General features: G+C 49.6%; 1 protein-coding gene across 6 annotated transcripts in view; it reads right to left on the minus strand.

Annotated features, from left to right (window-relative positions):
- The window catches only part of RALGAPB (Ral GTPase activating protein non-catalytic subunit beta), a 2,310,294-nt gene that overhangs the window by 2,062,050 nt on the left and 230,153 nt on the right, over nt 1-18,091 (minus strand). For all 6 annotated transcript variants that reach the window (XM_085618929.1, XM_085618931.1, XM_085618928.1 and 3 more), the window contains exon 7: nt 15,608-15,786. In XM_085618929.1, coding sequence (XP_085475055.1) covers nt 15,608-15,786 — 179 coding nt within the window. The remainder of the gene's footprint in view (nt 1-15,607; nt 15,787-18,091) is intronic.

Raw genomic sequence — 18,091 nt, forward strand, 5'->3', positions numbered from 1 at the left:
GGGCCCGTTGGGTGTGGGGGGGGGGGGGGGGGTGCGGGGAGGGATTGGAAGCTCCGTCTGTCTTTCTCCTGGAGTTGGGGTGATAATTCGAATGCCCGTGTTCCTACTGTGTTTTCAACTCAGGGATTCCCAGACCATGCCGCAGGGGGCTATCCGGCTGCTGCGTAACCATTGCGATACACTTTATGCAGCCCACTAACCTTAAGGTACTGACCCTGAATGTTCGGGGTCTGAACAACCCGGTTAAGCGCAGGGCTGTCCTATCATACCTGGAGACCTCCCGCGCGGACATTTGCTTGCTGCAGGAAACACACTTATTGGCGCGCGACTGCTATCGCCTTCACTCGAGGCGATTCCCCACCCAGCTCTTCTCTTCCGGCGCTACTAAAACGGCAGGGGTGGCGATTCTGGTGGCGCAGCGGTTTCGGGGGGAGGTCCTTCATAACATAGCCGAGATTAAAGGGCGCCTTTTGACTTCTCGCTTTGCACTCGGGGGGTGCAGTTCACTATCGGTTCCATCTATGCTCCTAACGAGGGATCTGAGCGCTTCTTACAGACTGCACTCACAGAGGCTACGACCACACCTGACCGCCATATTATCCTAGGGGGGGACCTTAATTTGGTGTTTGATAATATCCAAGACAGATCCAGTCAGCGGTCTCACCAAACCGGGGCCATTTCTGCAGAGGGGATTGCGCGCATGCAGGACATGGGACTATGCGACCTCTGGCACACCATACACCCCCGAGACAGGGAATACTCCTTTTATTCGAATGCGCATAAGACCTATGCTAGATTGGACCACTTCTTGGTATCGACCACGGCACAGGCGCTCGCGACGACAGCTGACAGAGGTGGCGTCGTTATCTGATCACGCTCCGGTGACAGCAACTTTCACCCTCCCACCCACCGTGCATATACCCAGAGTGTGGCGTCTGAGAGACACTCTCCAGCATAAGGAAGAGGTAGTTCGGTGAGTACAATGCGCCATACGAGAGTATTGCACACCTAACGATAACAGACACAACACGTGCCACACAATGGGCAGCGTGGAAGGCGGTTCTTCGTGGGGAGTTTTTATCGATCTCAGCGGCAGACAATAGGGAGCACGGATGCAAACGGGAGGAGCTTACACAGCAGGTGCGGGAACTAGAACGGATGTACCAAAGGACAGAGGCCCCCCGAGACTGTGGCGGCAACTCAAGACCGCACGCCAACAACTGGCGGCGCTTGATCAGGACCGAACGGAGTTTGCAGCGTTGAGGTTGCGCTATGCCTACTATGCGGGAGGGGACGGGTATGGGCGTCTATTAGCTCATAAGCTACGGGAGGTCCGGCAGCGACAGGGGGGTCAAACTGATATCTCGGGAAGACGGCACGGAAGCAACGGCAGATAGGGATATCGCGGAGACTTTCCGGGACTTCTATGAGGCCTTATATACGGAGGCCCCACTGGCCTACTCGGACGGGACGGCCTTCTTGGACTCTGTCACATTACCGGCGTTGTCCTGGGAGCAGGCCGACCATCTAGATAGCGCCATTCGGCTTGAGGAGGTGGTGTCCGCCATCTCGCGGCTCAAATTAGGGAAAGCTCCGGGACCGGACGGATTTCCCGCAATCTTTTACAAGAAATTTTGCGCTCTATTGGCCCCGATCCTTACCAAGTTGTTCAACTCGTTTGCGACTCAGGGTGCTATCCCTGGAGACCTCCTAGAAGCTTCGATAACTGTCATTCCCAAACCGGGTAAAGACAACTCCCAATGCGGGTCGTACCGCCCGATCTCACTGCTCAATATTGACCTTAAGCTATATACCTGGATTCTGGCGGCCCGTCTCGGGCCCCTCATGCCGGGCCTCACGGATCCAGATCAGGCGGGCTTTATCCCTGGGCGGCAGACGACAGACAATATGAAATGGATTTTGCACCTCATAGAGAAGGCCACTCGGGTTCCGGGAGAGTTCATGATGCTGGCCATTGATGCCGAAAAGGCGTTCGACCGGGTACATTGGCCATTCCTAGAACAGGTCCTGGAGAGAGCGGGACTGAGCGCCCGATTCCGCACACATGTCTTCTACTGTTATCGATTCCCCACTGCCACCGTACGGGTGAACGGGTGCACCTCCTCCCGATTTCACATCGAGAGGGGCACGAGGCAGGGTTGTCCACTGTCCCCCCTCCTTTTCGCCCTATATATGGAGCCGTTGGCCCAGCGGGTGCGACAAAACCCGAGGATTACGGGAATCAGGTTTGGGGGCTATGTACACACTATCCGCTTATACGCGGATGATGTCTTAATATCGCTATCGGATCCGCAGTCGGCTCTCCCAGCGTGTTGGGCAGATCTGGAGGTTTTTGCGCGCGCTGCCGGGTTTATAGTGAACGCAGGGAAATGTTTAGCTTTAGACCTGTCGTTATCGCGGCCCTCCCGTGACCACTTGCAAACCCAGCTCCCCATCCGATGGGCGGAAGACACGATACCGTTCTTGGGAATTCAGCTGGCCCCGTCGTTGCATAGGGTGGTCCAAATAAACTACACACGGTTGCGGGATAAAATCCGTCGGGAACTAGATAGATGGCGACACTATCCCTTATCGTGGCTGGGCAGAATCGCAGCGGTGAAAATGACCATTCTCCCGCAGATTCTGTATCTATTTCGCACTATACCGCTACGCCCGCCAGAGAGATGGATCCGATTGATGCAATCGGACCTGTCCCGGTTCATCTGGAATGGGAGGAAGCCACGAATGAGACGAGCACTAGTGACGTTGGTTCCGGAGGCGGGGGGGCTCGGGATTCCGGATCTGGGGCTCTATTTTCAGGCAGCCCAACTGAGGTATTTGGTAGAGTGGAGCAGATGGAGTCTGAGAAACACTGGTTGTTTCAGGATCAAGCGGTGGCGGCGCGCCCTCTACAGGACGTACCGTTTCTGCGCAGGGGGCATCGACCCCGGAACTTGTATGCCTCCCATATCATGCGGGTCCCCCTTGAGGTCTGGGATGCCACTAACATCACGCACGCCTTTACCACATTCCCTTCTCCGCTTACACCACTGACGGGCAACCCCGACTTCACCCCGGGTCTAGAGGAGGCCGCATTTGCGAACTGGAGGGAGGCGGGCTGCCGATCCCTGTGTCACGTGTACGGGGAGGGCGGGGTGCACTCGTTCGTGCAGCTGCAGAGTGATTATGGATTACCAGAGGCAGACAGGCTGCGATATATGCAAGTGAGACACTGGGCACTGCAGGCGCAGGTTCGCGCCAGTGCAGATAGGCATTTCTCCCCCTATGAGCGGTGGCTTATTACACGCATGTCAGACAGGCACCTCGTTTCCGATCTCTATAAACAATTACAGATCACTCACGTGCACACTGACAACTCTAGCAGGCATAGATGGGAGCGGGAGCTGGGACGAACATTGAGTCATAAAGAGTGGGAGGGCATCTACTACCGGGCACGACATTCCGCTTATCACATGGGGCTCACGGAAACCCTTACGAAGTTGGTAACGTACTGGTATTATACCGCGGAATGCTTACACGCGATGGACCGCACCAGAGAGTCGTCGTGCTGGAGGGGTTGAGAACAAGTGGGTAACCTAACGCACGTGTTGTGGGACTGCCCGCACCTCCAATCCTACAGGAAGCAGGTGCTGGACGAAGTGGATGCGCACTTGGAAACTGAAGTACCACGCTTTCCGGCCTATGTACTTTTAGGGTTGCCCAATCCCTTGACCTATCCATTACGTTCCCACAGAGGCAGACTAACGGCCATCGCTCTGGGGTCCGCTATACAGAATATACTTACACATTGGCGTACACCTCAGTTGCCAACTTTTACGGGATGGCTGCATCGTTTATGGTATATTCTAGGAATGGAAAAATTGGCAGGGGAGGGGGACAGGTATAGGGAGTTGTGGAGGCCCTTTCTATCGCTTCTAGCTTCTGAGTTTAGGGAGGTTACATGTCCCCGGTATTTAAGGCTGTTACGAATTTCGGAGCAACGGGAGAGAACAGGGATTTAAACTTGGGTAGCACGCAGGGAAGGCACGGAGCCAGGGTGGGACCCGAGAACAGTTGAGGGGGGGCTCTTTTGGAGGTTTTGTTGTTTTGTTATTTTGAGGGGGGAGGGTTTTGCAGTGGGGTGGTTATGTTTGATTAAATGATTAATTCAGCTGAGATAATTGGATTGTAAGCTCCATGATGATGACAACTCGGACGTTGATTTCAACATAGCACATGTGTAACTGTGTCCGCTGTATGTCCTTTTGGCTGACTTTTCAATAAACATACTTAAACCATAAAGTGAAACGGGTCTGTTGTCTGTCTGTTTTCTCCATGTCAAATCAGTACTAATATCTTCGCCCATGCACAACATGGAACTGGGTGCCGCTGCGTAGCAATCTATTAGTCAGGGTGAGCACTCTCCAATGCACATATTTCTAAATATATATACCAAGCAAGGGTAGGTGAGAGAAAGAGCCTATATTGTTAGAGCCATGTGATCCAGCGGGTCCCCTCTGCACGTCCACCAGGCCTCCAAGAGTTCCCCTGTTATCACACGGCACACACTGATTCTGTGTTAAGTACAGAAGGATGATGGATGGACCTTTTGGCTGCCAGTAGCTCAGGACATGCTTTTTTCCCAATCTTCACACACTGCCAGTGCTGCTCCAGGGCCTCCTCAAAGTCGCGGCGCACACTCGCTTCACCAGTGCGGCAGACACAGTCCCACAGTGAAGCGTTTGCTCCACACCCGACGCTGCACACTGAAACTGGAGGGGGAAAGGTCCGTATGGAAGACTGCCGAGTCCAGCAGGAAGGCCTCAGCACGCGTATACTGCGAGGGTTTGATGTGATAGCCGCACCTAATTGAGCTTCGTGAGCCCCGGGACATGCCTCGTCGGACTCACCGATATCCCCATCGCGTCCGCCTACGAAACTGGGATCGGCAACAGCGATACACCCACAGGCCCCACCTATGGTCACAGGCCGATGATCCTCCAGAGCGTACTTGTCTCACGTCCCCAGTGGATGCACCATCCCGGGAGGCGGGTACCACCTCTCCACACAGCAAGTCGTAGCAATATTGCCGCCACCAGCCAGAGTTAAAAATCAGGCAGGGTTGCGACACTCCTCTGGTTCCACGTCAAGGGTATCAGACTTGGCACTTTTCAGCTCACACTGCTGTCCTCATTAGCTGGGCGCCGCCATTTTAGGTTGAGATATCGCTCGCATGCCACGTTTCACAGTTCCTCGCTATTAGGGCATCCCACGGCACAGCTACGCACCAATCAGCAGTGACCGGTCTGTGGGATGCTCATCTCCCCTGTAGGATCGAGGATTGGCTCGTTTTTTAGCCTGTATTCTTGGTGGATTGGAGTCCCGGACAGCAGAGCTACAATAACATGTGCCCATCATGCCGTGGGCGCTCTAGCACTGCCCCTGGATGATTGAGTCTTGATGTGCTTTCCTGTCAAATGCCTGCTATGTTGCATGTCTTCTAGTCTCTCTACTACTATATCTTTAATATAAAACTGAAAAATAAAGGTTAAAAAGATAAAAAAAGATGTTCACCATTTGTAAAGCGAAGATTCTATTGACAGCAACCTGTGGTGGTGGTGTGTGGGTTTACACAAATACCAACCCCTTACAGGTTGAGGACAATTTTTTTAAGGCGTTTGCTGTGCACCCCCCTTCGGTTCCAGCTACCATCCTGCACAGGGAAGTTGGGCTGAACCATCTGGATGACATTTGTTCTTTTAAACCAATCATCTTATGGTATCCTATCTGGGTCAAATGTGAAACTGAATTAAGGGTATTATATCGGACTGTCTAACTATGGGTCACGCTCTTAAAAAAACAGGGCTATCATCTAGTAATACTATCCTTAATGTATTTGGCTTCTCCGTTTTTGAAGACCCGGTTAAGATTTACAAAAGAGTTACAAAAGCCCAAAGTAAAGTCTGTCATATTAGATATATGGGCAATAAATAGGCCTTCTGCTGAAAGGGGGAAACGCACAGTAACAACATATATATGTCATAAAACATTCCAATAGCATCTCAATCATATTTAACCAAAAGGAACTTCATCCACAGCAAAATCCTCACCAACGCCAATGAACTGTTCACCGTCATCCAGGAATTCGCCAACCCACGCAGCGCAGCCGCAGACATCACCCCATCCCAAGACCTCTGCCACAAGTTTGGGGGCTACTTCCACCTCAAGATCAGAAAACTGTACGACAACTTAGTCAACCACACGCAAGATGACACTGCCAGCCCCCCGCGCTCCAGAGACACCACCCAGCCCACCATCACCGACTGGACTCCAATCACGACCAAGAACACCGCCGCGACCATGAAAAGCATCCACTCAGAAGCCGCCACCGACCCCTGCCCCCCGCTTATCTACCACAGAGCCGCTGACACCACCTTCACAACAGGCACTTTCCCAGACAGCTGGAAGCAGGCAGAAGTCAGGCCCCTGCTCAAGAAACCCACAGCTGACCCCACCAACCTAAAGAACTACCGGCCCATCTCGCTCCTCCCCTTCGCAGCCAAAGTAGCAGAGAAAGCTGTCAACAGGGAACTGATACAGTTAATCGTAGAAAATGCCGTCCTCTGCCCATCCCAATCCGGATTCCAGCAGCCACAGCACCGAAACCGCCCTTCTCGCCGCCACAGACGACATCTGCACCCTCCTGGACCAAGGCCACTCGGCAGCCCTCATCCTCCTCGACCTGTCCGCAGCTTTTGACACCGTCTCTCACCGCACTCTAGTCGCCAGACTACACAAAACCGGCATACAAGGGACCGCCCTGGACTGGATCCGATCATTTCTCACCGGAAAAAGCCAAAAGGATCAGACTACCACCCTTCCTCTCCGCCCCCACGGAGATCACCTGCAGAGTCCCCCACGGGTCATCACTGTGCCCGACCCTCTTCAACGTCTACATGGCCCCCCTCGCAGCCATCACGGCCTCAACATCGTATCCTACGCCGACGTCACCCAGCTCATCCACTCCCTCACTAGAGACTCCACCACCGCAAAACTAAACTTCCAAAAAGGAATGCAAGACGTCGCAATCTGGATGACCAACAACTGCCTAAAACTCAACGCCGAGAAGACATAAGTCCTCGTCTTCGGAACCACCCCCTCAGCATGGGACGACACCTGGAGGCCTACCGCCCTCCGGAGCCCACCTACCCCCTCAGACCACGCCAAAAACCTCAGCATCATACTTGAATCATCGCTCACCATGAACAGACAAGTCAAGGCCGTCAACTCCAGCTGCTTCAACACCCTCCGCATTCTTCGAAAGACCTTCAAATGGATCCCCCCCGGAGTCAAGGAAGACAGTCACCCACTCGCTCATCACCAGCAGACTGGACTATGGAAACGCGCTCTACGCCAGCATCAACAATTCCCTTCTCGGGGGGAGGAGCCAAGATGGCGACCGGAGCAGTCGCTTGAGCGCCCGGCTCCGTCGGCCCTTGGCCTCGGACTATCATCCTGATTCCTATCCTTGCCGATCTTCGAGGTCCAACGCGTGCGACGATGCGCTGACTGCGCCGCCGCTTTCCCGAAGTCTTAGCCCGCCCGGATGCCGGAGTTCTTGATGCCTTCGTTCCCCGCACTGGACCCCTGCTCTACTGTGGCCTCGGCCGGCCCCCTGGAAGCGTCGCAGTCACCGGACCCGCTGGTGCAAATCTGAGCCCCGAGGTCCCGATCCCGCCTCACGACACGGACGGTCGCCGGGGGAGCCGGGGGAGAGGCGCCCGGACACCTCCTGCACCCTGCACCTGACGGGCTGGAGCTAGAGGGTAAGCCCCGGCGTGACGGGTCTCCTGCCCCGCTCTGTGGACCACGCTGTGGAAGGCTGCAGACCCCCTTCTTCTATGGTCTAGTCGGCTGCAAGAGAGCCCGAGGGAGGGGAAGCGACTGTTGGCTGTCACCTTTTGCGGCGCAGACCTGTTGGGAATTGCCTCCTTGTCACGATCCCCCCCCTGGCCACGGTACCGTTCAGCGGTAAAACATGGCGCTGATTGCCTGCTCGCTGCTGGGGGGTGATGTTCCGGTCTCGCCCGCTGCCCGCTTCGCCCTCCCTCTACCAGACTCCAGCTCCCCAGTGCCGTCCCGGATTGCTGCCGCTGTGGGGGCGCAGCTTCCGCTGACATACGGCTCCGTTCTGGCTGCCCTGCGGGACTTTCGTCTGCAATTGTGTGTCGGCTTGCAAACGCTGAGTGAGCGGTTCGACTCTACACTGTCTGCTGCGGGTCGTGAGCGCCCCGTTTGTGATCAACAAGACGTGAGTCTGCCAGTGCTGTGGTCCTCCTGCGGGGAAGTAACGACTGGGTGTAGCGGTGCTCCACTGGTGTCTGCGTTTGGCTTTCCCGGCGCTCAGGATCAATCACTCTCCTGCTCAATGGCGGATACTTTGTTTCCCCGGTCATTGCTGCCTGCTTTGTTGTTGCCTGCCTCATCGTGCCCGCAGGACCTTCCTGCTGAACTACACCTGACGACCTCGAGGAACCGTTCACGGTGGCCTACGGCTCCTTTTATGTGGAACTCATGTACTTTACAAGCCAGGTCTGGATTTTATATGGTGTGCAAGGGGACCTCAATAGATGATCGGCGGCCATTTTGTGACTCTACTTCTCCATCTTCTTCCAAGCGGCCATATTGTCTTTGTCTGTTCGGGATGCGGGGCATTCACGAGGGGGCGGGTCTAATCGTAAGCCCGCGATCGGGCCAGGGCTAGATTACTTTCTATCATCATAGTTTCACGGACGGGCTGGACTGGGACTGGAATTGTTTGCATATGTTGTGCGCACTCGTCGCGATCTGTCTGCCTTCATTTCCTTGTTGTTATATGCTATCTTCACACGACCGCCTTTGGGTGTAGTGGGGTTTCAGTATGTGGAGGCTTGGTTGGCCGGTGGTGTCGGGCGCTCCGAGGATACGTGGGCTCCCCCCCGCCTCCTTTCTTCTCTCTACTCTTAGTTTCTTCACTCTATTCCTACTTTCTCTCTCGTCTATATTTCGGGTTCATTGGGCGACAGGCACTATGCTGGGGGGGGGGGGGCAGGCCATAGCCTCCGCATTGGTGTAGGGTGGGGGGGTAATTTACTGTTTCTTTTTAGTTCTATGGGCCTCTTTCTTTCATGTCTCTGCGCTATACTTGTTTCGATTCGGGGTCCGGGTGTGGGGTGGATTGAGTGGGGGCGGCTTTTAGGGGGTGCGAATTTACTACTGTGATGATCCTGTTATCTAACTGCATCGCCTTACTGTATGAGTTTCTCTATGGCTGTTTTAATGATGCTGCTGCTCTCCAGTGTATGAAGCCGACTCGCGGACTCGAATCTCCTTGTTTCTATCCTTTACTGATTTCTTTCTCGAAATTTTTTTTTTGAAAACCTTAAAATTAACCTTCACTTCTCCTTCCCCTGGTGTCAAGGATCCCTCCAGTGTATGAATCCTGAATCATTGCTAATCTTGACCTTGACGCACAGGGGATGTACTGTTTGTCTCTGTGCTCAACCGTATTGTGGCCGGCCTGATGGTTGTAGGCCCGTATTTGTTCTTTTACTGTGCACAAATAAAGGTTTTTAAAAAAAAAAAAAAAAAAAAAAACAATTCCCTTCTCCGCAAACTTCAGACTATACAGAACACCGCAGCCAGACTCGTCCTCGACATCCCCCGTAACGAACACATCAGCCAACACCTGCGGAGACTCCACTGGCTCCCCATGGAGAAGAGAATCACCTTCAAAATACTCACCCATGCCTACAAATGCCTACACAACAACAGAACCAAATACCTCAACGACAGAATAAACGTCCACGTACCCAAAATAAACCTCTGGTCTGCCAACGTCGCACTGGTTGAAACCCCTCGCATCCACAGAACCAGAGCAGGCGGAAGATCGTTCTCCCAAATTGCAGCCAGAACCTGGAATGGAATGAGCTACCAGCAGGTATCAGACTCGCCCCCAACCTGAACACCTTCAGGATGGCCCTCAAGACCTGGCTCTTTGGCTGAACAGATCTGCATGCCCCCTCAGCGCCTTGAGACCCTCACGGGTGAGTTGCATACTTACAATTCCCTGATTGATTAATTGATTGAACCTGGGTAATAAATCATCAGCATCATTATGCTCAGACCAGGCTATGATGAATGTGGTGCATCACCTAGATTTGACAATTTTAGAAACGCAATTTCTAAAACCCTTATTTACTGCGTACAATATTAGGGACCATAAAGCTACTATGCACTTTTTATGTGCTTTGGAATCCTTAACTATATGTTTTAGCATTGCGTTATACATTTTCACTGCAATTTGCATTAAGAGTTTGTGCTAAGACAGCTCTGCTCTGTAGGTATCTGGGGTGTGCTTCCAAATGCTAATTGCCATCCGAAGTGTTTTGTCTGTTCATTCATTATTGGATATAACTCATACTTAATTGTATTTGGCATGAGGTGATTGCATTTATAAAATATGTTTTTAATTGAATGTTTTTTATTTGTATTGTATGCACTTTTATGGTCTATAACAATAGTGCCGAAATAAAGTTTCTTTGACACATGTATTTTATTTGTATAGGATTAGGGGAGATTAAGCCCCCTTAAGGAGGTTCGGGTGTTTAGAAAGAGCTTTCATTTGTGCAAAAGAGGCATGTTCATTGGTAGTGAATTCAGTAGTGATATGGGGTCAAGCAACTAGTGCCAATTATTAGAAATTGGTGCCTTGCTCGAGGGGGGGTGCATGTGCAGCGAGCGGCTACACAGCTTCAGTCTCCTTGAGGCACAAACTCTAATGAACGCTGCTGGACACCAACGGGGATGTTGTGAAATAACGCTCGGCACAACGTTCGTGCTTGAAGTTCCAATTAATGTGAAACTGCTGCTTAAGTAAACACACCAATTACATTTAACTTCTGCTGCTCCATAGCGGTGCTGAGTTAACAGAAAACTCGCTGCTACAGATATGGTCTAGAAGGCTGTTTTGTTAATTATTTCACAAAGTGTGTTGCACGGAAGGGAGTGGTGGCGTTTCCTAATGCTATTTATACAAGCAAGACAAGCATTGGCATAGCCAATAGGTCTCGCCTTTGGGACCTTATAAGTGTTTAGCCATGCAACAGTTGCATAACTAAATACTTAAAGGTCCCAAAAGCGAGACCTACTATGCCAAGCGGCCGTGCGGCCTCGAAAGTGAAAGTAATTGCGGTCAAACGCGGCGCGCGCGCCCGCGCACATGCACTGTAGCTCTAGGCTGGCCTGGTAGCACTTTTTGGAGCCCTCTCAATAAGTCTCGCCAGACCAGCGCATGCGCTGGGTCAGGCGAGACCTAAAAAACAAGCATTGGCATAGCCAATAGGTCTCGCCTTTGGGACCTTATAAGTGTTTAGCAATGCAACAGTTGCATAACTAAATACTTATAAGGTCCCAAAAGCGAGACCTATTGGCTATGCCAAGCGGCCGTGAAAGTGATCGCGATCAAGCATCAAAGCGCGAAAGTGAAAGTAATCGCGGTAAAAGCGGCGCGCGCGCCCGCGCACATGCACTGTAGCTCTAGGCTAGCCTGGTAGCACTTTTTGGAGCCCTCTCAATAAGTCTCGCCAGACAAGCGCATGCGCTGGGTCAGGCGAGACCTAACAAGAGTCATCCTGTGGATGCGGGACACCAAATTTCGTTTGCGGCGGCACTAAAGGTTTGTGTCATTGATGTAGGACACAGCGTGTGCTTAAGATTTAGAAAGAGGCTTTAATGCGTGCATCCTGGCTGTCGCCATCTTAAAATATGTCGACTGACCCTTTCCTGAAAATAATACTCAGATGGGAAAACACAGACAACGCATACCCCCTAACCAAGATTAGTAACACAAGATTTATCGAGATAACGGTAGGAGTTTATATTGTAAGAAAAGTTTTAACATTGAGGGCTGCAATGGTGTACTCAAGCAAAGCATATGTTAAGCAGCAGTCTGCATCGGATTTTTAAATTAGATCATTTAATTAACATTTTCATTTTGTTTTTAGGTAATGCAATTTTCCATAAGTTTTTTCAGAGTCACCGGTAACCGATCCCTACAATCTATGACGGCTACTCTCATGGTTCAATAACAAGAAGCTCGCACTGTTTAGGTCAAGCAATCGAGACCCCTTGTATATACTTTAGTATATACTTCTCTTGGGCTTAAAGCCCTTCCCCCTGCTTTTTATTTCTTTGTTTCAGTGTGTTTGAAAATATACCTTGCTTGCTATTGGTCCGTCCTGCCTCTGTGTCCCTCCTTTTTTCTCTTTCATTCCTCCCGGGGAGCAGGGACCAAGTACTGTATCTTTACATGTTGGTTGTCGATCTGTTCTTTGGGGGACTATTTTTGGGGGGGTTTCCTGCTCCTGTTCCTATGTTAAGCTTAGTGCCTGAAGCTGCTAACATTTTAATGCAGCATTTGTCTCTCTCGTCTCCTCCCATGTCGCTGCAAACCACTCCCACTTCCCCTTGTGCCTGGTGCTCCTGACTGGTCCCTCATCCCTTCCGCCACATAACTTGTTTCCTTTTACAGCTCACTGGTGCTAAAGTATACCAGAAGGCTGTCTAGTTTTAGTTCCCCTGGCAACACATTGTTATCTTTGGGGGACTTTCGGGAAGTTATGTGCTGGGCTGTGGATGGCTCCAACATGGGATTCGAACAATGAATGCACTTGAACCAGAACAATGAATGCACTTGAACCAGAACAATGAATGCACTCATGCCAGAACCTTTCTCCATGGCAAGTGGACGGAGCCTGCACACTGTGTTCTTTCTAATAACTCTTTAGTTAATGTTTGACATGTTGCAAAATTCTGCTTTGTGGGTTTGAGTTATTGCTCTAGATGCACAGTCACTTTTTAAAAAACAAATATGGCGCCAGAGTGCATGAGAATTGAGAAGCCTGGCAGTGCGGGATTTTTTTTTTTAATATGTGCCAAAAGGGGCATGTGTGGCTAAGCGTCCAAGATGAAAGGCTGGTGCAGACAGATGCCGCTGCTGATCGCGAACACATCTGCAGCAAAAGTAACTGTTTGTAGGCTGGGGAGCGACATGATTGAGCAGGATATGAATGGAACTCCCTAGGACACTCATTCCTCAACCATCCGTCTTGTTTTTATAAACAGCCTATGGTAGTGCACCATAGTGCACCTAGCCCTGTATATTTCTATCCTGGAACATCTGGTGACAGCAGGTGGGAGTGCACCCAGCAATTTATAGTCCTATCCGCAAACCTCTAGAGCATCCACCCAGTTCAGAATAGCTGGCTTAGAGCTGATCTACAATGGCTGTAGGTTCATCAAGCCAGGCACTAGGACTCAGTATTCAGGCCTTTGCAACTCTGACAGAGTTCACCATGTTCTTTCTGGCAGCTGGCCAGAATATTTAGGACCCAATCACAGATGGTGCAGCAATACCGCACCTGTATTTTCGCACCAGGAAGAACTGATACTACACGTATTGGTATTCCCGAGTTATGGTTATACCAGGTCATTACAAGAATTCAGGAATAAACTGGCCATTGTTTTTCTATGCTGACTTGATGCCATTCCTTATTTATTGGCCGTTATACAGCTGAGCAGTTCACCTGCTTTCAGCAGTCGAAATGTCTGAGTGCAAACCATGTAGGCTGCAGTATTCCGGTGACTTTTCCTATTCCTTAGCAGGGTATTATTTTAATCTGCGTTTGTTATAACATTAACAGATTCTGTAAAAGGGAGAAGAGGATTACTTGTGAGAAAATGTAACTATAGCAGGTTGTGGGAGTTCCTGTCCATTTTGGATATTAAAGGTCTCTCATAACGAGGACCATAAAGCTCTGAATGTTCACTGCAGTCTCAGCAGATAGCATAGGCATGTTTGATAGCTAAGGTGCTCCTGCAAGATATGTGAGAGAATGTTGAAGAGCAAAGGGCGATATTTCAACAGGCATCGAGCTTGGTTGGCTATGTCAAGTCATGACCCATCATTAATTGTACGACAGAAGTAACAACAAAATTAACTGGTCTGTTGGGCCACAGTCTAAAATTTAATTGCCAGTGTTGTCTGAAGAGGAAGGATGACATTCAATTGTTCGCCCTGTTTGGAAGCTAGTGCTCTAACTGAAAGACTGTCTCACACTAATCTGCTTTCCGAACCTGCAGTAATTAATATCGTTTCCTCCCATGCATCGGTAGTACTTTTGTTTCTCGGAAGCTTCTATTGAGAGTTGACCTCTAGTGACGGCCTGTGGTAGTGCACAATAGTTCGCCCAGCGCTGTATATTCCTGTCCGGGATCCTCTAGTGATGGCCTGTGATTTAATTTGCTTCAGCAGCAGATCCTGGTGTAATCACACCGCCTCCACCTTCCCCAGCCGCTGCCATTCTCTTCTCCCCTTTCTGTACACACGGAACCGCTGCCCTCCACCAAGGGGAACACCATGGGTGAGTACACAGCCAATGGCTTGGGTACGGCGGAAGAGATGGCAACAGTCTTTACTATATAATTTTTGCGTCCAATCATCCCCTTCACCATCCATCAATAGTTGCTGCGGGCTGTGTTATTAAGGTCGGTTGGAGCTCAGCGTTGTAAATATTGCTAAGGAGGGGTGAGTGCTTTACTGCATCCCATAAGCGGTCCTAAGTGTGTGCGAGTGGACCGCAAATACACATCCTTAAGCTCCTCACATCCACTTACTCATGCATCGCACATCCACTTCCCCAGCGCAGTATCCCCTTTTTAGCACCAGGAATGGAAATCGTTTAGATTAAAGAACACTAAATAACATTGCATCAAAAGTTTACAAACCAGCCAGCACTCCAATCTTTATGCTTGCATTTGACCCTGTATAGCCTCTGCTGCCTTATGGCAAGGTTTGAGCTACTTAAATAACCACATTCATACAAAATGAAATCAAGGGTTGAAATGATTTGCCAGCTCGTAGTTTGGTTTTGGGTCTTATAGGTAATAACGAAAACAGCACTACCAAAATGAGCACATTAACTTATAGCATTTTGGGTACAATATTTATCAAAGGAATATGAAAACAAAAAAAACGATAACACTAAAATTATCTAATGGTCTTCTCTTGACCTGCACACATTGCCTGGAGAGAAAGGTTCCGTTACATGACTGTATATGAGAGACTCAATACCATTGACTAAGGCGTTTGGCTTAGAAGGACGACGTCGTCCGCATATAGTATGGAAGAGACATGTTGGTTAGCTAATTTTGGCGCATGACTGTATTTTTATGTCATGCAGGTGAACAAACTCTAGTAATAATTCATAATAAAAGGCAAGAAACATGGGAGCAATTCACAACTGACACCCAGAATACCTACTTAAAATGGCCATGCACTTCGGCCACTAATTTCTTATAACAGCGAAGCAAGTGGTGCCTAAATACAGCAACAAACCATAAAAGTATGGAATACTAACAGATAATTATTTCAGATGGGTTATTGTACACAAATATAAGAACGCTCTTCCAAAGATTATCTGTGATTCTAAAATATGATGAAAAAACAGATGAAAGCATCAAACAAATATTACCAAAGCAGCAGGTTCATAACAGTAGTAAACATTACCTAGGAAAGCGTCCACTAAGCAGCTGACTCCACGCATAGCACGGAAGAATATTTGAGGAAGCTGTTTAAGGCAAGGATACTGATGGAATTCTTGAGTCATTCCATTCATATTCAGAAACTGCTCTTGAAATTTAGGAGTTGAGCTTATAATTGCAGGGTTACTTAAATCCACAGGATTACTGAAAAAACAATATACATGTCATGAAACGGTTGCCCAGAAGTTTGACTCGTTTTTAAATTAGAATTTTGCATAACTTGAATGAGACTTCCCCCTGTGACAGCATTGTACAGTCCTTCTTAACTATATGTAATGAGATCAGGAGTTTATTATTTGCGCAACATCGTAATAATCATAAAGAACAAGGGAGCTGTGCACTGAGCAGGACAGATTCATGCCGCAGCCCTTACGCCACCAAGGTCTCCAACTACTGAGACATACTGCCTGGACTGACAATGACGATGCCCCATGGGCGGATTCTAAAACTGTTATACCTCGCAATACATCATTATCCCTAAATTTACCACTGTGTGTGCCCTTTACCAAAGCACTCCTTCTCCCCCAGTTGGAGAGGGATCCAGCATTTATAACCAGGAGTCTCAGAGACCCCCCTGAGAAAGTCCACAGCGTCAAGGGAGCCACACACAGCTGAGGCGTGGGAAAGGCGCCCCTTGCCAAAGCACTCCTTCTCCCCTTGTTGGGGAAGGATCCAGCATTTATGGCCTGGAGTTTCAGAGACCCCTCAGAGTCCACAGCGCGAAGGGAACCACAAACAGCGGAAGTGTGGGAATGATACCTCTTCCACTGGGATCACAGCACACCAGATGGCGGACACTGTTTCTCCTCGTCTACTGGTTGTGTTTTCCTTCACCCTCACCCTCTGTCCCTCGCTCATTCTTGGTCTTCCTCCCCTGCTCCCATCCTCTCTCCCCTGAATCTTTCCCCTTGCCTGCTTTTTTCCATACATCTATTTATTTTAACGCATGGAACTTCGCTCCAGTAACTCATGTACCTTGTAACTATGCTCTGAAACAATGTTCATCCTCATGTAAAGCGCTCCGATACCTCTGGGTCTAGCCAGCGCTATATAAAACTTTTCAAATAAATAAAAACAAATAAAAACAAGGGTGGTTTGATAAACACTGCTCATTAGCACACACTAACTTGAAAAAGGAGCTGCATAGGCAACCTAGAACCCCTGATCGGGTGAGACAGGCTAGATCAGAGTATAAGCGGGCCATCATGGATAGAAAACGTATTTTGAGGCAGGACGCTTGGGAAACTCTCCATACAGCGGCTTTACTGAAAGACAGCGTGGCATTTTGGAGGGCAGTAAGGGCTCCCTTTCTATCAGGCGGTAATGGACTAACTATTGAGATCGCAATTTCGGAGGAGGTATGGATTAACCATTATACGAAGGTTTATAACGGGCAAGGAGCATTTGATCAACAGCTCCATCCCATCCCTGCCCAGCCAGATAGTGTAGAGTTGCAAGTTACACTGGAGGAGGTAAACCGAGCGCTCGCTAACAGTCTTGTGGGGGCAAGGCCCCGGGACCAGACAGAGTGCCGGTCGATCTATTTAAATCTATCACCACCCACTGGGGTCCCCTACTAACAAGTTATAAACGCCAGCTTTAGAACATCAATACCAAAGACCTGGGTTGAATCAATAATTATCCCAATATTTAAAAAAGGTGATAGTCATGACCCGGGGTGCTACAGACCAATTTCCCTTCTCGACTCAATGGTAAAAGTGGTAGGCCGCATCGTCTTGGAGCGCTTGCAAGACTGGGGAGAAGACAATCTGGTATTGTCTAACCTAAAGTATGGCTTCCGAGAAGGGCTAGGCACTACTGAACAAAGCCTAAACCAGTCTATTTTGATCGGCAAGTATACCAAAGCAAACAAGCATTGGCATAGCCAATAGGTCTCACTTTTGGGACCTTATAAGTATTTCGTTATGCAGCACAATATCCTTGGTGCAACAACATCAACTGTTGCATGGCTAAACACTTATAAGGTTCCAAATGCGAGACCTAATGGCTATGCCAATGCTTGTTTCATTAAATTATGCGTAAGAAGCAGTGCTGGGGGAGCGGGTGGCTGCAGGTCACGCTCCTTTTTCACAAGAATCCTCTTTCCTGCCTGAAGCGGCAGCCCAGCCTCAAAAGGGATGCGTTAGGAAGGACAAAATACATGCTGGGGTCTCCAGATATTCCTTCTTTTAATGTGGCTATAAATAGAATTAAAGACGAGGAGAAACGTTTAGGAAAATATGCTGTTTCCATGTGGAACAGTGACCGGCATTATATGAATGGTACAGGGAAATAAAATGCACTTTATATTGTCTGAAAAAAAATATTTTTTCCGTTCTGAAACGGGTGCCTGTGTGGCTTAAAGTCAAAAAGTCTGTTGTCACTTCCAGAGACCCTCCCTGTGATCCAGATGCGAGCAGCCAGGGGGTCCCTCACATCCCAGCCTGAG

This window comes from Triturus cristatus, chromosome 7 (assembly GCF_964204655.1).
Source record: "Triturus cristatus chromosome 7, aTriCri1.1, whole genome shotgun sequence".
Taxonomy (NCBI): domain Eukaryota; kingdom Metazoa; phylum Chordata; class Amphibia; order Caudata; family Salamandridae; genus Triturus; species Triturus cristatus.